This window comes from Quercus lobata, chromosome 9 (assembly GCF_001633185.2).
Source record: "Quercus lobata isolate SW786 chromosome 9, ValleyOak3.0 Primary Assembly, whole genome shotgun sequence".
In the NCBI taxonomy this organism is placed as follows: Eukaryota; Viridiplantae; Streptophyta; class Magnoliopsida; order Fagales; family Fagaceae; genus Quercus; species Quercus lobata.
The window spans coordinates 25,865,408-25,888,439 of record NC_044912.1 but is presented as its reverse complement, the minus strand read 5'-3'; the positions used below and the strand labels follow the sequence as shown (position 1 = coordinate 25,888,439).

The 23,032-nt window shown below is 31.4% G+C and overlaps 2 protein-coding genes across 2 annotated transcripts; both read left to right on the top strand.

The window, feature by feature from the left end:
- The first annotated feature begins 458 nt into the window (after window positions 1–458).
- On the top strand, window positions 459–3,047 carry LOC115961469. Its single transcript, XM_031080449.1, has 5 exons — window positions 459–1,168; window positions 1,283–1,424; window positions 1,512–2,150; window positions 2,747–2,906; window positions 3,016–3,047. The coding sequence occupies exons 1-5, from the start codon at window positions 459–461 to the stop codon at window positions 3,045–3,047; spliced, it is 1,683 nt and encodes a 560-aa protein (XP_030936309.1).
- Window positions 3,048–5,648: 2,601 nt separating this feature from the next.
- LOC115961468 (probable polygalacturonase At3g15720) lies at window positions 5,649–23,013 on the top strand. The gene is made up of 13 exons (XM_031080448.1): window positions 5,649–5,744; window positions 8,249–8,451; window positions 9,246–9,591; window positions 11,552–11,707; window positions 19,892–20,032; window positions 20,491–20,625; window positions 21,209–21,361; window positions 21,487–21,507; window positions 21,801–22,008; window positions 22,118–22,199; window positions 22,358–22,466; window positions 22,563–22,679; window positions 22,759–23,013. The coding sequence occupies exons 1-13, from the start codon at window positions 5,649–5,651 to the stop codon at window positions 22,987–22,989; spliced, it is 1,998 nt and encodes a 665-aa protein (XP_030936308.1). The 3' UTR covers window positions 22,990–23,013.
- Window positions 23,014–23,032: the final 19 nt, after the last annotated feature.

The window sequence follows — 23,032 nt, the reverse complement described above, 5'->3', positions numbered from 1 at the left end:
AGAGAGAAAAAAAAATCCAATCCGTGTTTCTTGTGCATTATAGTTTGTTAATATGCTGCTGCAAGGATTTATGCTTCAATGTGTGTTTATATTTTATAATTTATGTTCGATAAGTATGTGTTTATAATCTGTGAACATGACGAATGAGAAATGGTTCATGATAAGTATATTTTACAATTTTTGTTTGCAAGCACAAATGTGTTTAAATTTGTGCTTCAATCTTTAACTTGTGAAAGTTGTGAATCTTGTAATGGGTCTGTTGTAAAAAATTGGTGAATTTCACTATTTCAGAAATTGTATGAAGTTGTGAATTTGTGATTCTTTGACTCTATGACTCTTAAGTATATTAGTTAGTTAATTTGACTCTGTGTATGAAGTTGTGATTCTTTGACTATCTGTATTTCAAAAATTGATGGGTCTATGCATGCTTGACTGGTTGTTTAGTCTTTTAGATTAAAATGGATACAGAGACCGAGTTTACTCCATCACATGAAGTTGATTCCAATGTAGTGGAGTCTAGCTCCAGAGTAAGGGAAAAGGTTGATCCGGCTTGGGAATATTTTAGCCTTGCGGTGGATGAGAAGGGACAGAATACTTTTACATGTGTGTATTGTAGGCAAACATATAAAGGTGGCGGTATTAATAGGATGAAAAAACACCTTGCGGGGATAAAAGGTGATATTGGATTGTGTAAAAAGGTTTCTCATGATGTGAGATACCAAATGTTGGAATATGTGAAGGAGTTTGAGTTGAAGAAAAAAGCTGATAAACAACATCAAGAAAAAATGTTTAGTGTGCCTTCCACAAATAGTGATATGCAAGAAGATGAAGATGTTCAAGAAGTATTTAGTAGTGGATTGCCTAAAAAACCTGTTTTAGGCAAAAGAAAGTGTACAAATCCAGTGGATAATTACTTTGCTCTAAAAACTACTCCAGGAGCTCAACTTAGTCTTAAAAGTGTGTTCCAAAGTAAAGAAAGGGTGAGGCAAGTTGATATGGCTATTGCAAGGTTTCTGTATGACAATTGCATTTCTTTTAATGTAGTGAATTCAGTGTACTACCAAAGGATTGTTGATGCCGTAGCTGTTGCTGGTCCTGGTTACAAAGGTCCATCTTATCATGCTATACGGGTCCCTTTGTTAAGAGATCAAAAGAAAGAGGTTCAATTGTTGGTTGAGTCACAACGTAGGCATTAGGCAGAAGTTGGATGTACACTTATGGCTGATGGTTAGACAGATACTAGACATAGGTCATTGATTAATTTCCTTGTTTATTGTCCTAGGGGAATGGTATTTGTAAAATCAATTGATGCCTCAGATATTGTAAAGAGTACCAGAAACTTGTTTAAATTGTTTGATGAAGTAGTTACATGGGTTGGTCCAAAAAACATAGTTCACATGGTTACTGATAATGCTTCCAATTATGTATCTGCTGGTAAATTGTTGTGTGAAAAGTATAAAACTATTAGTTGGTCTCTTTGTGCAACACATTAACTGAATCTTGTGTTGCAGGATATGGGAAACATGCCTCATGTGGAGAGACTCAAAAAACGTGCATCCAAAGTTACAGTTTTTATTTATAATCATGTGGCTTTGATTGCTTGGTTGAGGAAGAGACCTGGTTGGACAGATATTGTACATGTAGGAGAAACAAGATTTGCTACTACTTTCCTTTCATTTGGAAGCCTTCATGTGCATAAGTATGACTTGCAAGCCTTAGTAACTAGCAAGTTCTTTGTGGACAATAGATTGGCAAGAGAGTCAAAGGCAAAAGAAGTAGTTTCTATCATTTTGGATAATTCTTTTTGGGATGATATTAATGTTCTTGTCAAGATTTCATCACCACTCATTCGTTTGTTACGAATTATTGATTCTGATCAAAGGCCTGCAATAGGATATGTGTATGAGGGCATGCATAGAGCACGGTTGGGAATCAAGAAGATCTTCCGAATGAAGAAGCACTTGTACAAGCCATACACCTCAATTATAAAAAATCGTTGGGAAAAACATTTGTGTAAAGATCTTCATGCTGTTGCATATTGGTTAAATCCCGCTTTTCAATGTGATGAGGAGAATTTTTGTCGGAAACTAGCAGTACATATGGCTGTTTTGGACTACATTGGGACAAAATATGATGGTGACAAAGAAAAGGTAATTAAGGAAACCTAATATTTTTGAGACCGTATTGGGAGCTTTGATAGAGATCTTGCATTATCAACAAGTATGACCACTCATCCAGGTGAGAAGTAATTAATTTACTTTAATACTATAAACAAATCTTAGTTTTTTTTATTCATGTTGAAAGTTAGTTTTGTCACTATAGTTAGAATAACTGAAGTGATTATTCAATTGAAAGTTTGTTTGTTTATGTTGATTAATATTAGATTACGTTGTGTTATGAAAATCAGATGAAGGTGGAAGTTATGGGGTGCTGATGCTCCAAACTTAAAAAAATTGGTAATTAGAATCCTTAGCCAAACTTCTGCCTCTTATGGATGAGAGCATTGTTGGAGTTTATTTGACCAAATACTTTCTAAGAGGAGAAATAGGTTGGAGCATCAAAGGCTCAATGATCTTGTGTTTGTTCATCATAACTTGCGATTGAGACATAGGTAACTAAATGCTATATCTTATCATTATATTAATTTATAAGAAGTCATTTATATAATGTAATTGTTAGTTACTAATTATGTTTAAATTCCAATAATGAGCATGACATTTTATGATGCAGGCTTTACAACAAAAAGTTTAATTTTGACCCCATTGATTATGCAAGTATCGATAAAACTGATTTTTGGGTATTTGTGGAAGAGGAAGACCCATATCTTAATTATGAAGAGTTGGAGAATGCAATTTATGAAGAGGGTGCATATCCAACAAGTGCAGGGCCTTCTTCTAATATTGAAAGTTAGTTTATATGTAAACAATTTGATAACCTATAGTGATTTTTTTTTTTTCAAACTTGTGTAAACATTATAATGATTTTTCTTTTTATTTTGTTCAAATTTGTGTGTAGAATCTGTAGATGATAGCAGTGAGATTGAATGAATTGATTTGGGAACATTTGGACAACCTGTTGGCCCTCCTCCTGGATTGCTAGGGAATGATGATAAGCATGATAACTATCATGACATTGATGATTTATGATCATAATAATTCTGTTTGAACTTTGAAGTTCTATTTTGTATTTTAGAGATAATTTCTATGTCTTTTTGTAAGACACAGTGTGTAACTTGGAGTTTGAAGTTTTATTATTGTTTTTTAGAAATAAGTTTTTATGTATTTTTGTAAGAAACAATGTGTAGTAGTGTTTGTGTACTGTAACTTGAAAAACATTATTATGAGAAACAAGGTTGTACACAATGTGTAGTTGTATTATGAGAAACAATGTGTAGTTGTATTTTGGATTAACAAACATAGTTAATGCACACAGTTTATGCATACAGTTTATGCACACAGTGTGTAGTTATGAGAAACAATGTATAGTTTATGCACACAGTGTATAACAATGTGTAGTTGTGTATTGTATTTTTGTAAGTTTTATGTATTTTTTAGAAATAAGCTTCTCTAAATGAATTAGACTATTTTAGTTAATTTTTCTATTTTTTTATTAATTTAATGTTTTTATATATATTTAAAATAATTATTAAATTAATTATGACGTCATCACGGTTCGACTCCGGTTCAACCTCGGTTTGACCTCAAAACTCTTGAACTTCTCCCTTTTACGGTTTAATGAACGGTCCGGATTCAAAAACGTTGTCATTATGTAGTGCTTAGTCTTGGTTTTAAGGATCTACTAAAAAAAATAGTCTTTGATTTAAGGTACATTTGTTTCTAGGATGCACTGTGGCACTAAACCTTTTCTTTTTTAATTTTTAAAGAAAAAAAATACAGTGAATTAAGGCAATGAGCATGTGGCTGAGCTTGTGTTTTGTTTTGTTTTGTTTTGTTTTTTTCGTTTGATTTTCCCTGCTAGGTGACCAAGTCATCGAGCCATATCGCTTCTACTGGGCAGATTGGCTATTTTATAATCTTTGACTTTGACGGCGTTCCTATTAACCTATTAATTATTTAATTGACAATACCAAGAACTAGAATACAATGCAATATATATAAAGTTTATAAACAAGGTCTTATTATATATTGTTATCTTTTTCCCAATTCAGCGCAATGGAGAAAAGTGGTCACCACGTTCCTCTCTCATTATAAGTTTCATTGGTAGTTAAATGCTGTATTATCACTCAAACAATTCAGCATTAATCTCTCAATCATGTGAGAGAGGAGAGAGTCCGCCGTAAGGACCGTGGAATTAATAATTTTCCAAACTGTGAACAAAGGTTACTGCTCTCTCTCTCTCTCTCTCTCTCTCAAATTATATATATATATATATATATATTTTTTTTTTTTATTGGAAGTTTGAATGCTGACATCTTCTCTCTTACTCCAATATTGATGTCATGGAAAGATACGAAGTTATTGTCAATCATTGTATAGGAGTAACAGGAGATAACAATGATAGAACAGTGGGCCTCACTCATAGATGTAGCTCACATGTTAGGTGAGATTCACCGCATGTATAGCAGGTACAAGATATACATTTTTGTTCTAAGGAAGTACAACAAGTGCATACCCGAAACCTCATTGTAGGGCTCACATTTTAGGACCTTGACTCAGCCTCGAAGGAGGAGCAAGACGTACCACTAGGCCATGTGGTATCAAACAGTTGCTGAATAGTTTATAGAATTGCTGGATTAAGCATATTCACAGGCAAGTGCAAGCTGAAAGCTAGACAATTAACTCTACATTACGGCCAATCTAGGCTAATTAACATGAATATTAAAATGGATTACAGATGGGCTGGCGCGTTCTTATGTTTCGGTTACTAATGTTTTGGTGCATAAATTTTTATTTTATTTTAATTTTTGTAATTTTGACTTTGGTATGAGAAAAATAAGCAAAATGGCCAAATACTACATTTTTGCAAAATATTCCGAGATCTACCATGGTTTCAGAAATGTATAGCAAATCTACCACTATTTAAGAATTTGAGTTTTCCATGGTACTCGAATTCCACTAGAATTTGTCACTGTAGCAGTGTCTGAGCTGAAATTTTTTTAATTAAAAATGCCACCTTGAACTCGAGGTCTGGATGCTTGAATTTTGTGTTGACAGGACGCAAGTACCTTAACTCAAGTACTTTAAATTCAAGTTCCATATAAAGTCATAGTATGATTACAATTATACATTAAAAATTTTAAAAACGAAACCGTCATACAGGTTGATAATTTTGTTTTTTTCTAAAAGTCAGACACATACAGATGAGTTGCTGGCCTTGACATAAGCTTTGATTAAATAAACAGGAAGTGTCATTTTAAGGGAATGTTCATACACTGGGAATCTCAGTCCCAATTGTAAAAGAGACTAGGAAATTGCCTTGAACATCACATATTATTCCCTATTCCAGATTCGTCCTGAACATTTCAGGATTATCACTATATTGCCATTCAATTCTGTCCTCAATATATAGGACATCATAATTTCATAAGAATCACAAGTCACAACTCACCACTAATTCTCTCACACTAAGAGGCAAAAATATTTAGCACATCTATATTGAAGGAGAGAAAGGAAACAAAAAGAGAGACAATGGAGACCAAGGTTGTAGTGATATCCGTTGTTGCGGGTTTCTTTGGGCTCTTAGCAGTGATTCTTGGTTTTGTTGCTGAGGTTACAAGGATTAAGGTAAGCAAAAATATAAGTGGGTTTTGATAATTAGTTCTTTTTTCTTTTTCTTTTTTCCTTTAATGGGTTCATTTAAGACTGTTGTTTTGTTTCTTTTTATCTTTATCATCTTGCTTTCTCCGTATCTCATTAAGGGCTCTGCTTCACTGTGTGATCAATGAGAAACGCTGATCCACTTGTGCAATTTTTTGTTATAAACTTTTCACTGAGATGGAATTAAAGATTCTGTCATCAAATGTAGACTTGCACTTATCTTGTTAGGGCTCTACCATGTTTACAGTGGCAACTGACATGCATGTCCTGTTATCTCTCAGTAGACATACATGCATGCACCTATTTTCATGAATTATGCTTACATCAAGACTGATCATGGTGCAATCTCGTGGATTCCTTTGGTTCAAAGTCATTAGTTACACTTAGAAAGTTAGAATGACTTCTTTATTTAATTACGTCTATCTCCAAAACCAAAGCCTCAAAAATGTCTATTTCAATTATGTCAAATTTATGTACTTCTATGTGGCTAGAAATAGGTTCTCAAACTTGTGTTAAGTCAAACATTGGCATTCAAATAAAAATAGTAGCGTGTGAGAAAGCAAGTTGAAAGTAGAAGTAGAAAAGAATGGATAAAAGAAAAGAGAGGATATAAAATATATATATATATATATATATTTTTTTTTAAACTAAACTTTTTTTTTGAAAGATAATTACAATATACTGCTAATCCCGCAATTCGAACAATTTCCCCTCCTAAACCCTCAAACACTTTGTACATGAATTATGCTTACATCAAGACTGATCATGGTGCAATCTCGTGGATTCCTTTGGTTCAAAGTCATTAGTTACACTTAGAAAGTTAGAATGACTTCTTTATTTAATTACGTCTATCTTCAAAACCAAAGCCTCAAAAATGTCTATTTCAATTATGTCAAATTTATGTACTTCTATGTGGCTAGGAATAGGTTCTTAAACTTGTGTTAAGTCAAACATTGACATTCAAATAAAAATAGTAGCGTGTGAGAAAGCAAGTTGAAAGTAGAAGTAGAAAAGAATGGATAAAAGAAAAGAGAGGATATATATAAATATATATATATATATATATATTTTTAAAACTAAACTTTAAAAAAAATAATAATAATTATAATATGCTGCTAACCCCGCAATTCAAACAATTTCTTCTCCTAAACCCTCAAACACTTTGTACATGGGGATGTGTCAATTCAACTACAAGATCTTTGACCAAAAAAACTAAACTTAGAGAGAATTTCATTCATTACCTAACCAAAAAAGCTTATATTGTACGAGAAATGGAGTAACAATGTATCGTGGGCAAATATACAGTAACACTTGCCCTCACATTGTGTAGTTTTACTAAAGAATATTTTTAGCCGTATATGTGAGAGCAACATATATAATAAATTAAAATAGTGGGAGTGAGGGGGGGACATTACTGGTATATGTACATGCAATCCCCCCTAAGACTTACATGAGGCGTGAAAAGGATGATGAATTTTAGTGCTTAAGTTTGAATTTTTGATGTTTGGGACGATAGAGAGTTCTTTTGAGACCAAACTTAGTCTAAGTTGAAAACCATCATTATTTTATGGTTATTTTTTAAAATTTTAATTAAATTATAGACTAAACTGTAATTTACAAAATGTTTTAACATAATTTAACATATATTATTTTACATCAAATTATTGTTTTCAAAACTCCATTGCTTTTATTAAATCAATTCGTAAACTATGTACAATCTTTTAAATAATATGGATCCGCGATTAATATTCTTCAAAAAAATTTAAATAAATATTTTTTACTAAATAATTTATAGAAATTATATATTTATATTTTAAAAAATTACTAAGCATATAAAATTTAATTAATATTAAATAATAAACATCACTTTACATGCCTAAAACTATACATGTCAATATATATAAGAAAAATATAATAATAACAAAAATTATGGAAAAACCTCATTTTTCACACATGCATGACATGATGACAATACAATAAAGATCTTTAACTCCTAACCACAAGATCCCTAAATTTTATTTCTTCTAAAAATAAAACTAATAAAATCTAATTTTTTGCCATTTCTATTTCTCTAAATGCAAAAAAAAAAAAAAAAAAAAAAAAAAAAAAAAAGGGTTTTATTTTTATAAAAGAAAGAAGGTTTCCATTAAAGAGATTTTTTTTTTTTTTTTTGAGAAACTATTAAAGAGATTTAGTTGTTTATTTTTAGGAACATATACTTTGATTTAATGAGATAAATATGACATGAGAGTAACAAGAGGAAAAAAAAAAAAATACTATAATCATCTATATAAATGGAGTACAATTTTTTAAAGTCAAGGGGGCCATTGATTAATTCAATTTTATGTCATCTTTAGATTTTTTGGGAGCATAATTATGATCATGCTTTGTCAACATCATGAACTGGTCTTAATTTCATTATGAAAGCATTGCTAAAAGGTTACACATTACGTTTTTTTTTTTTCCTCCAGATGGATCAGGTGTTGTTTGATGGGCTCAATTGTATATACCCTTCGAGTCCAGCTACGGCTCTTGGTATAGTTGCATTATTGGCTATTATTTTGTCTCAAATAATTATTACTGTTGCAACTGGTTGTATTTGTTGTTGCAAAAGAGGTTCTCTTCCTACTACCTCTAATTGGACCGCAGCTCAGGCCTGCTTTTCCTTTTCCTGGTAAGTTTCATTAATTTCCCTACTTGCTGAGAGAGTAGTTCAAAACTCATTATAGTTTGATTGTTTCTCTCTTATCTATTGAGATCTTATTGTTAATGAGGACTATTATTGTCTGAATTAAAAGCTTTTTTCAACTGAAGATCTGGCATCTAGTATTGTTACGTGCACAATGTTTTCACAATAATCCTAAATACCATATTGATTTTTGATTAAAAAGATTAACAAGAAGCACGGAAAGTTTAAGAGAAATATCAAATATATAAAATAATATTCAAAAACAGAAACATACTTAGAATATTACAGGTAATTATTAACAAGAAGCACATATTTCTGCGGTGCCATCGTATCAATAATAATACAACCGGATCTATATAAATATAAATCAATTTGCTATGGGGTCATGTTTCCTCTTTTTTATAACATTTTTTTTTCATTTATATTGCATTTTACTAAAATATGAATAATTGAAATAGAATTTTTACATGTGCTTGGGCGGTGATGAGCTGATTGGTTCTGGGCATAACATAAACCCAAAAGTTCCAAGTCCAATCCACCACCATGATAATTAAATTCATCATTTTCTAATAACCTAATATTTTAGGAAACTTGGTAATTTATAACAAATGAGGTGCATGGTTGAATGTTTCATTTAATCTCCATTTCTCCCTTCTCCTTTTAGCAAAAATTAGATTTCACTCTGCACTCCAATAACTTTGGTTAGCTTAATTTATCAGTTTGCATATCCCTAGCGAATTAGTTTTTCAATTGATTTAGTCTATTTCACAATCGAACAGGTTCTCAGTTGTCATAGCGGCTATTTTGTTGGTGCTTGGTTCTGCATACAATAACTCTCAACAGACTACCATACAAGGTGATAACTACTTCCAATGCTATGTTGTGAAGCCTGGAATCTTTGCTGGTGGTGCCATTATGTCCCTTGCAAGTGTGGTTTGTGGTCTTTTTGCTTATATTTTAACTCAAGGAAAGGACAGTCCTACGGGACAACCTCAGTTCCAAGCAGGCAGCCCTAATCAAGGAGGGATAGCTATGGGACAACCTCAACCTCAGTACCAATGGGGCAATCAAGGAGGAGTACCTGCGGGACCAATTAAGTTCCCACCACAGGGTCCTCAAGAACATGTATAGTTTGACTAATTACCCATCTTTTTCAACTGTGCATTATTGAGAGTATGATGTTCATGTAATAAATGTACACACTCGCTGTGTGGAATTTGATCAAGTGGTTATTCGTTGGTTAATTAATTGAAGTTTGGTTTTGAGTTGTATTTTGCAAATATTTGTGTCTTTTAATTAGTTGTGGATTTTTTTTCTATTTAATTTGTGTTAATCAGAGCTGTTGATCATATATTGTTTGGTAAATTTTTACTACTTCAACTAATTTCTGAGTTTCTCCTCTAAATATACCGCAGTTTTATCTTGCTGGAGCTTTTGTATTTTCTGTTTTAACATTAATCAACTAAGCCCAAATATACTGTTTGTTGTAATAGTGGAAGCCCAATTACTAACATTGATTGAGAAAACTAGCCCATTAGAATAGGCCCAAGCCTAATTTTAATGGGCTAATATATCTCTAACACCTCCTCTCAAACTCAAGATGGAAACTTGATGAAATCTTGAGATTTGATAAGATTAAGAAGATCCCTTGAATGAAGTTTGGTTCTGTGATAGTAGTTTGAGGAAGGCAATGGTCTTGCATTGGCCTATGCTAATGGGCTAATATATTTCTAATAGGTTGTGACCTATGCTAATGGATTAATATATCTCTAACAATAATATGTAAAAATTCCTGGGATTTAAATGATAATTATTAATTAATATATTATTTGTTTCAAGTAAAATAATATTAATTTAATTAAATGATAATAATTTTATGACGCATAAAAAGAAAAAATATATCATTTTATTACATGAGCCATTAAATATTAAATTTAGGCTAAAATAAAGTTTGATCTCCTGAAGTTTACATTACTTTGGCAAAACAGTTCATCACAGGTTTTTTTTTTTTTTGGTCACCTTTTTTTCATAACTTCTCTTTTTTCGCATATTTTGATTATAAATGATTTTTTTTTTTTTTTTTTTTTTTTTTTAAAAAAAAACGAACCGTGATTTTTATGCATTTTTCCACGGCTCTGTTTCCCATCGTTTAGCTCAAGGTTCTTAATGCTTGGATCTGCTATGGATCGGAAAGAAGATCTTCAAAGATCAAATTGTAAGATTGAACGGAGGATATATATTGTATAATTTTATGAAATATGAAAATCAGTTATAAATAGAATACATATATGTTAAGAAAAATCACATCCAAAGCGTAAGGATTTACATTTTATGTATGTATGTACACACTAATCCCACGCAAATACAAATTAGAATTTCATACTCATTTAACTAAAATCTATGATGAATATATAATAAATTCATTGCAAATTCAAATCCTATCAAGTTTTTACTTGAAAACAAAAGAAAGAGATATTAATAAAATATTATAATATCAATGTTTTTTTTTTTTTTTTTTTTTTTAAGAAACATTGATATTAATAATATCAATGTTTAATTAGGAAGACAGTTTTCTACCATCATTACAAGAAAAAAGTCTATACGTGAGAGTAAAACGCCCTTGCAAAATATCAAATATCATCACACAAGTTTATTAGCGAGGGCATATGACTCTCGAAAGTCGTTATATTTGCTCTTGCTGCTAAAAGTGAGTTATCGACCATACATTCGTAAATAGTTAATATATGTGGGCAATTCACGTTTGTTATTGAACAAATCTACCCTTACAAATATATTACCAAACAATGAGAAAAGTGAACGATTTATTTTTAGTGAGGGGATGCAATCATCATTAACAATTATTTGTGGGGCCTTTATGTTTTCACATTTTGTTAATTGCAAATTTCAAATTAACTACTAATTTTTAGTGACAATAATAGTTGTCAATGAAATTGTTTGTGAGGACCTTTATGCTTTTACAAAAAAAATTATTGGAAACGTTACAAACTTATTAGGAACAATAGTAACGACATTAATGCCTGCATCCCCATATGATATTATTCCTCTTTTACAAAAAATTTTACAGGGCCAAGAGAGCATTGCTGCTGAGTTTAATGAGTTTATGTGTGTACAAGACGGTGACGACTTCACTTGGCACTTTGTGACAAAAGTTGGCAAAAATTTTTTGATGTTCTTTTTGGCACTACCTTTGGGGGAGAAAGAGCAATTGCAGAGAGTTATGGTTAGTTTTATTTCATATATACCATTTGTGGGGTAGTAGATAAATTGTAGAGGGGGGACATTAATTATTTAGATGTTAGAGATTTCTTCTTATATTTTAATACATTGATGTAATCTCTAGACATTAATTGTTAATCCTTTTTTTTGGTGAGATGTTAAGGTTTTTTTTGGTACTAAGCTCTCTATTGATTAACTTGTGTTCAGATAATCATCTTCTTGGTTGATTGATCATTGTGGTTTTTAGTGCAACAACCTATTGATATACTTGGTAGCTATATTTCTTTTTACACTATCTGCCTCTCATGCATTTGATGAGTTTGTTCATGTTTCTAAGGAAAGACGTACAGGTTGAAGTTGGTTCTTTCGACTTCGTCTCTAGTCTAGGTGTAAGCTGAGTTTTCTGTGTTTCAATGCTTACATTTTAGTACTTGAGTGTGTATTAGGTTGTTCTTTCATGGAATTGTTAAAGGGGAAATTTGTTAGGGTTTTTAAGTGTTGGCTAATTTCATGAAAATTCATTTGTATTGTTGTGTTTCGATATTATAGTGTAATATTGATAATGAAGACTGAAGGTTGAAACTTCGTTCATTGGGCAAGAATGATATGCTAGAGCATACGAGAATGAACTATGAAGGCTTGATCATCAAGATTGAATATCATACAGAAACTCTTGGTAGAGTCTTGGTAGCCTCTCAGTCAATCGAAACCCTATTACAAAAATTCTAAGATTTGGTTCTAGACTCATTTTTGTAGATACCTCTTGCTCAAACCCTACTTATATAAAAACTTTATATCAGCCGTAACTAGGTGATAAGGACGACACCTACAAAACATAAAACCAAAAAAAGAAAAAAAAAAAAAAATATATATATATATATATATAATAAAGAAAAACCATTTATGAGCTTTCTTTTTCTTCCAACCCTCTCCCATTAATCATCTTTTAGATATTGAGAGTTCTAAAACAAGATCATTTGGAGCGTATTAGACATACTAATTTGAAACCATAGAGACAATACCAACATTTTCAAGTAGCCTTGAAGTAACTAAGAAATTGGTTTCGCAGTTAGAGATTAACTTGCAGCATTGGATTATTGTGAAGACATGGTCTGGTTCAATAGTTGTAGTAGGAGCTTGGAATACTGGAGGTCTTGTTAGTTAACTTGTATCGCAAATTCTTCAAAGTAGATTAATTTGACGAGTTAGGCTAGGTCCTAGAGTGTTTTCCCCAATTAGATTTTCACTTTGTGAACATTTCCTTATTTCTAATGAATTACTGATTGTTTCAAAATCTTAAACTAGACTACCCCTCACATGTGGGTCTAAACTCTCTCTTAATAAATGGGGTCTAACACGTGGGATTTTGATCAAATTGTTTAAAAGGGAGATAAAGTGGGATAGAGATCTAACTCAAGATCTCCAACTCTGATACTAAGATAAATTACTAATTGTCCCAATAGTATAAGCTGTTAAGAACTAGTGAATGTAATCATGTAACCATAATTCTAATAGTCTCTTAATTGTATGTGGTTGTACAAGTAGTGATTGTCAAACTGGAAATTCATTAATCAAATAAAGTAGGAGAATATTATTAGAGCAATACTGATCGAGACTATAGATTAAGGGCTGAGCTTTTGTCGGGTCGGGTTAGTTTTCAAGACACCCGCAACTTAACCGAAAATTCCAGAGATGAACCCAACCCAACCCAAAAGGCCAATGGTTGGGTTAGGTTTCAGGTTGGTCTCGGGTCAAGGTTTTTTTTTTTTTTTTTCTCATCCTTGTTATTGAAAAAAATTAGCAAAGATTAATCTTAGAATACTTTCTATAATTGATTTTTAGGAATAGCCAAAATAAATTAAACATTATTTATGGTAATAGTTAAATTTTCATTAAATAAAATGAATTAAATAGAATAGGCTATTTCTTTTATATTGGATACTTTCTATAATTGATTTTTATGAATATTCAAAATTAATTAGACGTTTATGGTAATAGTTAAATTTCCATTAAATAAAATGAATTAAATAGAATAGACTTTTTTATATTAGCCTTTCTTCTTCTTTATTTTCTTTTTTCTTTTTTTGAGAATCTATTAGCCATTCTATATATATATATAGCCAAATCCCACTATTGTCTCCAACAAACATGCATGTATCATTCAAGCAATTAGGATTGATCTACAGTTGAGCACTTGCTATCTTGAGTTCTATAAATTATGTTCGTAGAGATTAAATTCAATAAGTAAACCCTTTGGTTTACACCAACCAATAAGGACATGCCACATCAGACTTTTACTTAAATTCATTGTAAAATCAATACATCCTAATACACCTAATAACATCTCAACAAACAAAAAAAACAAAACCTATTTCACATTTCCCTAAAATCTCAATCCCTCTTCAACTCCTGTGTCTCCAACCAATCCTCATCGGAACTCCATTTGTTGCCGCACTACCTCAATGGACCTCCGTTTGCCACTGCATTACCTCACCAAACATCCGTCCGCCACTACACTATCTCACCGAACCTAGGTGATTTGTTCTTATTCTTAATATTGATGGGTTTTGCTATATTTTGATTGATTTTGCCGTTGCTATATTTTGATATCTTCACGGTTTGGGTATGTCGCTATTTTGAAATAAGGACAGATATGGGGTTTGATCCTAATAGGGACGATTTTTTTTTTTTTTTTTTTTTGCTGTTTTGGTTCATGCTATTTTGGTTTTCCAAATTCATTATTTGAGTTCTTCCATTCTTTTCATTCATTGATGCATATATTGAAATTCAAATTGATAGACATAGGTTAAGGATTGACCTCTTAAGAAACTGCTTACAAGCTGTTTGTCAAAATGCCTGATAGAAAGATTTGTGACATGAAGACTTTGAAAGTGTATTTTTGAAATTAAACCTGCAATATATTTTCTAGTTTAATTTCAGTCAAAAAATAGGCCAGTAAAGAAGCCAAATTTCTTAAATTGTTGAGATGACTTGAGCATGCCTTTTACCAAACTTGTCTAGCTAGTTGAGCAGCTTATCCTATTGTGAGTCTTTTATGGAGCTTAGATTAAAAGTATTTAGGACATGGACACAAGATAGTTGGCCATGACATGGATCCATCCTTATTTTATTCTCTTTTTGTTATTTGTCTCTTTAATGTAGAAAGTATCTGATGAAGTAACAAATGCACAAGCAGTAATTAAGTGTCCAGCTTTATCAATATAAATTTTCAATGTGTAATTGAATAGGCCTAATGATGTAATTCAATTAGTATCAATTTATACCAAGAAATAATATTAGTTACAACCATGTAAAATAACAAATGAATCAAAAACAATTAAGTGTCTGGTAGCATTAATCAGTTTGTAAGGGATTGAGTTAGTTTTGATATGTACATTGAATAAGAGTGCCTCTTGTAAGGGACCAAGTCAGTTTTGATAATTTTATTATGAGTCGAAAAGTTTCCAATTAGATTTTGGTTTTGCAATAAAAATGGTTTCGGAAATTAGGGAAGTTTTAGATTTTGGTTTTGTAATTGAACAAATCTTGAATGTCTCTTCAACTATTCTTATGAATTTTTCTTCTCTTTTATTTCTTCTAGGTTATATTGAAAACAAATATTTACTCAAATTGCAAATATGAGTGTGAGCAACGAAGAACCTGAAATAATCTCTCATTGTGATGATTTGGTAGAAGACGTGGTGTATGTTGAGCCGGAAATAGTAGAAGACCAAAATGATGTAGACTTGCCTACAAATGATTTGAAACAATATTTTGCATCTAAATGGCCTTTGGAACCATGTCTTGATATGGTATTTGATGACTCAAAAGATGCTTATGCATGTTATAATGCATACTCAAGGCAAAAATGTTTTAGCATTCAAATAAATCATAAATGATAATTATCCAAAGAAGATAAATCATTGGTTGGAGTGGAATACGTTTGTTGGAGGGAAGGGTTTCGACATAAAAGTTATGAAGATAAAGAAAGAAAAGGTTCAAAACCTGCAAAAACTAGAGTGGGATGCAAAGCAATGATGAGATTAAATAAAAAAGAAGAAACATGGATTGTAACTAAGTTTCTGGACAATCATAATCATGAACTTCTTAGTCTTAAGAGTACAAGTTTGCTTCGTGGACATAGAGTGATATCACATGCCCAAAAAACTCTTATAGATATACTCAATTAGTCAGGTGTACCTACAAGGAAGATAATGTCAATGTTGAGTAAAAAATCTGGTGGTGACTATAAAGTTGGCTGTGTTGCGGTTGATGTTCAAAATTATTTGGGTAATAAAAGAAGAAAATTACTTCAAGATGGAGATGCACAAAGAATGTATAGCCATTTTACTAATTGTCAATTAAAAAATCCAGGTTTTGTATATGCAATTCAAGTTGATGAACGAGGGCGCATGGGAAATTTCTTTTGGGAAGATGCTAGGTCAAGAACTATATACCAACATATTGATGAAGCTGGACACTTAATTGCTGCTAATGCATTTGTTAGTTCATCAGATACTTTCTACCTTAAAGAGACAAATACAAAAAGAGAATAAAATAAGGATGGGTCCATGTCGTGGCCAACTATCTTGAGTCCATGTCCTAAATACTTTTAATCTAAGCTCCATAAAAGACTCACAATAGGATAAGCTACTCAACTAGCTAGACAAGTTTGGTAAGAGGCATGCTCAAGTCATCTCAACAATTTAAGAAATTTGGCTTCTTTACTGGCCTATTTTTTGACTGATATTAAACTAGAAAATATATTGCAAGTTTAATCCCAACAATACACTTTCAAAGTCTTCATGTCACAAAAATATTTCTGTCAGGAATTTTGACAAATAGCTTGTGAGCAGTTTCTTAAGAGGTCAATCCTTAACCTGTGTCTATCAATTTGAATTTTGATATATGCATCAACGAATGAAAAGAATGGAAGAACTCAACTAATGAAGTTGGAAAACCAAAATAGCATGAACCAAAACAGCAAAAAAATAAAAATAAAAAAATCGTCCCTACTAGGATCAAACCCATATCTGTCCTTATTTCAAAATAGCGACATACCCAAACCATGAAGATATCAAAATATAGCAATGGCCAAAACAATCAAAATATAGCCAAACCCATCAATATTGAGAACAAGAACAAATCACGTAGGTCCAGCGAGGTAGTGCGGTGGCGGACGGAGGTCCGGTGAGGTAGTGCGGCGGCAAACGAAGGTCCGGTGAGGATTGGCTGGAGACATAGGAGCTTAAGAGGGATTGAAATTCTAGGGAAACGTGAAATAGGACTTGTTTTTTTGTTTGTTGAGATGTTATTAGGTATATTAGAATGTATTGATTTTACAATAAGTTTAAGTAAAAGTCTGATGTGGCGTGTCCTTATTGACTGGTGTAAACCAACGGGTTTACATCCCGTCCTTATTGAATTTAATCTCAGATTCATAATTCAAAATGAAACTTAATTAGATGAGAATTTGTCTAAATTAGATATGTCACACATGAAGACATGACTCAAAAGGAATTAAACTTGACTTTTCAAATGACAAATTTGCATTGGGAAAATTTAAAAAAAAAAAAAAAAAAAAAATCAGTGAAAGATGATGCTTATCAACTTCTAAAGTACAGTCCAACCTATGCTTAAGATGGTTTTCATTGAGATGAATAACAAAGTACTGAATTTTTTCTTCTAAAAAAAAAAATGTACTGAATTTTTAGAATGGCAATATTGTAGGATATACGTATTTGAAGTACTGTCTTCCATTTTAGGCACAATTCAATGTGTGTGTGTTCTTTTTTAGAGAGGTTGTAACTCCATAGGTTAAACGTCTGAACGCTATAAGTTGAAACTCTATCACAATTCAATGTATTGATGGCCAATTTCTTTGAAACATTTCACAAATCTAGTTACCTCTATTTATGTAAAAGCTTTAATGGGATTCTAATTTAGAATCAAAATTTAATGAAGAAAAACATAACTTATATAAAAGGAAACTTTAATTTTCAAAAGGTTTGCATTAGGAAAATTCTAATAGATAGTTATGGCGGTCAAAGAATTTTAACTAAATATTGTAAATTAAGAAAGATATCTATCTTAGGAATAATTATTTAAAGTATGAAACTAGAAGTCTAGAATAATTCTAAAACCTTACTTTAATTCTTCCCAAGCCTTTAAAACCCACATTTTTTTGTTCAAAAAAAAAACCTCACCTCTTATCATACACTACGTTAGATGTGATTTCTTAACATATATGTACTTCAATTTATAAATAATTTTCTTATTTCATAAAATCATACAATATATCCTCGATTTAATCTTACAATTATTTGAGCTCGAAGAGATATTCTTTCCTATTCAGAGCAGATCCAAGTGTTAAACTAAATCATGAGAAAATGGTCAACCCTAGCAAAATGGGTATATAAAACCACGCTACCTTAAAAAGAACAATATTTATGTAAATTAAACATTTATGCGAATAAAGAGAGATAATGACAAAAAGTTGACATAACTAAATCTACGATGAACTGTTTTGTCAAAGTGATCTTAAATTCAGGAGATCAATGTCAAACTATATTTTAGCCCTTTTTTTCTTCTTCTTTTTTTGAGCAGCATATTTTAGCCTAAATTTAATCAAACTTGTTAATTAAGTTTAGGTTTAGAATACAAAATATTTAATATACATACATGGTTAAGGTATTAATGGATTTTTATAAATTGCCAAATTAGAACAATTTCAAATTTCAATACCAAATCAAGGTTGATCATAAAAAGGGTAAAATGCAATTCTCTCTCTTTTTCCTTTGTTGGGGTAATGCTTGATTCCAGCATCCAGTTGCACTAAGATATTTAGTTAAAATTACTCAAAACTTTGTTGGGGTAAAAGATAGAAAAATTATGATGAAAAACTAGATCGATATTCACATTCTTGAATTTCAAGGAAACGTTTGTGCATTACCTAATAAGATATATAATCCTGCCAAACCATGGCAAACCAGCTAACTTCTTAAACTGCCACTTAACTTTCAATAGCACCTCAAAAACTTAAGATATATAATATCCAACTTAAGTAGTAACCATAAGAGTTCAAAACTAGTTAAAAATACTAGTTAGCCACATCAGACTTTTAAAAATAAGAATCTAAATACAATCATACACGATCAGATTCTCAAACACTTTGATCTAATTAAATAACCAGTAAATAAAAACCTAAACCCAATATCCTTCCCGTAGTCAGAAGCTGCTAGCATCGCCATGACTCCGCTGAGCCCAAAAGCAGCCGGCGACGTTACCGGAATCTGGAATTTCCGCCCAGATCCACCACGGATGTGGTGGTTGAGGCTTTCAAATTAGGAGCAATAAGTAGTGATTACCATAAAGAAAAGACTTCCACGAAATTTATGTTCTTATTTGACAAAATTGAAGAATGAGATATAGTCCCAGATTCTAGCTGTGTCACCACCGACTTCAAGACTTTCCTTTAGAAGCTCATATTCTTGAATACCTCAGCTGGGTATTGACATTTTTTATGCCGGAGTTAACGATGTAAATTTCCATTTCTTTCAATGTGAATGTGTGAGAATTTATATATGTTTTTTGGTTTTGAGATTTGATTCAACTTTTCTACTATCAACGATGATGACCCCACTAGTCTTTTAGTCTTGCAGAATCGGCTGCCGATTTACGCACGTAGTTATTTTTGATTGATTGATTTTTTCCATTTTTGATTTATTAATATTTTTGAATACATTCAAGGGGATTGTGATCATGCGTGTTAGTCAATACTCTTTTATGTGAAATCATTAAAAAAAAACTTATGTGGCATCATTTTATTGGAGGGCATAAACACCTATGTTTACATCACATTCTTATAAAATTTATTCTCTAACCATAAACATAAACAAAGAGTAAAATAGGAATCTCAATGGAAAATTCAGGATCTATTTATGCTAATAATGTATATGAGATTTTAAGGGATGTGAATAATAACTGTAAATGATTTCTTGCCCAAACAAAAAGCAAAAATTCCATTCATTTGGCCATTGCATGACTTATTTCCATTAATGGTACACAGCTACCACCCTATATATATATACTTCTCTTTCTCCTCCTTTTGCCATACCTCGATTTACTACAATTCAATTTTACTTCCTCTCTTTCTCTCTTCAACTCTATTATAATTGTTGTGTCTTAGCTTTTAAAGATGAAAGTTGCAATCCTCACTTTGCTTCTTATCTTCATGATTGCATCACCATGCTTATGTAATGATCTTGGCAAAGTTTTTAACGTTATTTCTTATGGTGCTGTTGGAAATGGCAAAACTGATGATACACAAGTATGATTTTTCATCTCATCCCTTTTTAATCAAAGTACCACTTTTATCACTTTTTTTTGTTTGTTCTTGTTTTGTGTGAATATATATTTTCCCTTGTCTTTTTTATAGTTCCTCTTTCACTTGATGGTAAATTATTGGGTATTCATGAAGTACAATAATATTACGCTTTCTCTTATCACATGAACGATGAATCCCACTATTAGTTTGATTAATGATAATCATTATTATATGAGAGGATAGACTACAATATTATTGTACTCTTATTTTCTACCAGACATCTATTTATTTAGTTTGGTTACAACTTCATAAATTATTATCTAAAAGAAAATGATTTCTTTTAAGACAAAGAATTCTCAATCCAAAATATGTTTATGCAATTTTTTTTATTAACTAATATTAAAGAAAATTTCTTCTAATAGAAATGACACATTTCTAAATAAATTTGTGGCAACTGATAGGCTTTTTCAAAAGCTTGGGAGGCTGTGTGTAACGCAAATGGCATCACAAGCCTCATTATACCAAAAGGAAAGATATTCCTGCTGAATCCCGTGCAGTTCAAAGGTCCTTGCAAGGCCACCAAAGTCCTTGTGCAGGTATTATCAATTTTACATGACTTTTCAATTTATTTTTTTAACATTGAACTCAAATTAATTATTTAGGTTTATTGGGGGAAAAAACGGAAAGGAAAAGCCAATTATAAAAGTCGATTTATTTTATTTTTTTGTTATTCTAATATATAAAGAAAATCTGATTAAAAAAATATAATTTTATTTTCTTTCAAATTTTATTTCTAATAAAAAAATCCGATTCTTTTTTTCTAATTTTTAGAGAACTTATTTTATGTATTTCTTGTTGATATATTACTCTTTTTATTATACCTATAATCAATATACTATTTTTTATGTATCAAAATTCATTAAAATAATTCTCCCAAAATAATTCATTAGAATAATAAAGAAAATGTTTCATATTTTCTCAATGTATTACTAGGTTCAAAAGTCAAAACCTATAAAAGGAAAACGAAGTTAAGGGAATATAAAGGGGACAAAAAGGGAAAAAATAAGAAGAATATTATTTTTATTTTTTGAAAATAAATTATTAGAAAAAATGCTAATCAAACTTCAAATTCTTTATGTAATAATAGGCATATTAGTTATTGTTCCTATTATTTTTCAGGTTGGTGGGACTATTGCAGCATCAGCAAACCTAAAAACATGGACTGACAATGAGAAGTGGATTCATTTTGAAACTGTAGATGGTCTTGTTATAAACGGGGGTGGACAAATTGATGGCCAAGGAAGTGTTTGGTGGAATGCTTGCAGTGACAAGGTCCAAATTATTTAATAGCATTTCATCTATATATGTAGAATGATTTTAATCAATTGTCCTTTTTATTCTTTAAGTTTCTACTCATCAATCTAACATTGGGTTTCAATCCCTGTTTTTTTCAGAAGCATTGTGATGATCGACCCACTGTAAGTTGACTCTTTCCCAAATCTGAGAAAATATTATGGAAAATATAGTGTTATGCTAAAACTAATTAGGAAATAATAAGCCTAAAGGCAAATTTTGTAGTCATGAAATATGTAACATTAAAAGAATTAATGCTATATATTTTGTCTTTCTTTCTATACGTCTTTAACATGATTGGGAGTTTAGAAAGTCTCAATTTGCAAGGCATTATGAATTAGAATTAATCATTTTTTTTTTTTTTAACTAACTCAGCTGTCCCAAAATCAAAATTGCAAACCGTTTGATGATGTTGCAGGCTCTTCACTTTTACAACTGCAATGGCCTTCAGCTAAGCAATTTGAGGCATCTTAATAGTCAAAAAAATCACATAAGCATAAGTGGATGCAAGGGAGTTAAAATCAATAATCTTCTTATTTCTGCACCTGAAGATAGCCCAAACACTGATGGTATTGACATTTCTACCTCAAGCAATATCGAAGTCCTAAACACAGTGATGGAAACTGGTAAATTAAATAATTTATAAATATTTTTTTATGAATTTTTCATTAAATTAAGTTGATCTCAATGGTGGTACTAAATTTAACTGATTGGCATTTGCTTCTGTTCCATTAGGTGATGATTGTATTGCTATCAACGGTGGGTCATCAAATATTACCATTTCTGGTGTTGCATGTGGACCAGGCCATGGTATTAGGTGCGTTGGTTTCCCATTTTCTTTCATGCTTATAAAGAAGAGACAAAAATCAATTAGCTGTAGAACATTCAACTTCAGATTCCTACTGTTTTTACATGGCATGATGAAATTTCTGATCAAATATTGGTTTCTCTTTCTCTGCTTGTTATTGTATGCAGCATTGGCAGCCTTGGAAAGAATGGAGCTTTTGACACAGTCGAAGAAGTACACGTGAGGAATTGCACTTTTAAAGGGACCCAAAATGCAGCAAGAATCAAAACATGGCAGGTAAAAAAGTGAAATGAAAACATCATTACATCAATCTTATACTAACTAATATTTAATGTGATTAATGAAGGTTTTTGTTGTTTTTTACTATTGTAGGGTGGAAAAGGGTATGCTAGGAAGATCTCTTATGAGAATATCCAAATTATAAATTCTCAAAACCCTATCATTATTGACCAAAACTACAACCCTTATTCTCTGAATGCCAATGCACAGGTACAAAAAAATTATAAACGTTAATTTGATAACTATTCTTTGTATGTAATGGTGATTCAAATGATAATATTGAATGCAGTCAGAAGTGGAGATTAGCGACGTGACATTCAGAAATGTGTATGGAACTTCGGTTGATGAGATAGCCATTGATCTAGTTTGCAGTGATCACTTTGGCTGCAGCAACATTGTGTTGAATAATATTGATATAAAATCGGCTATTCCAGGGAAGCAGACTATTTCTCGCTGCAACAATGCTCATGGATCAACCCTGTCACTCTGCACTCCTATTGTTCCATGCCTATCTCACTGATTTTGAGCTTATGACTGTGGTGGCTACGTGCTGTCTACCCAAC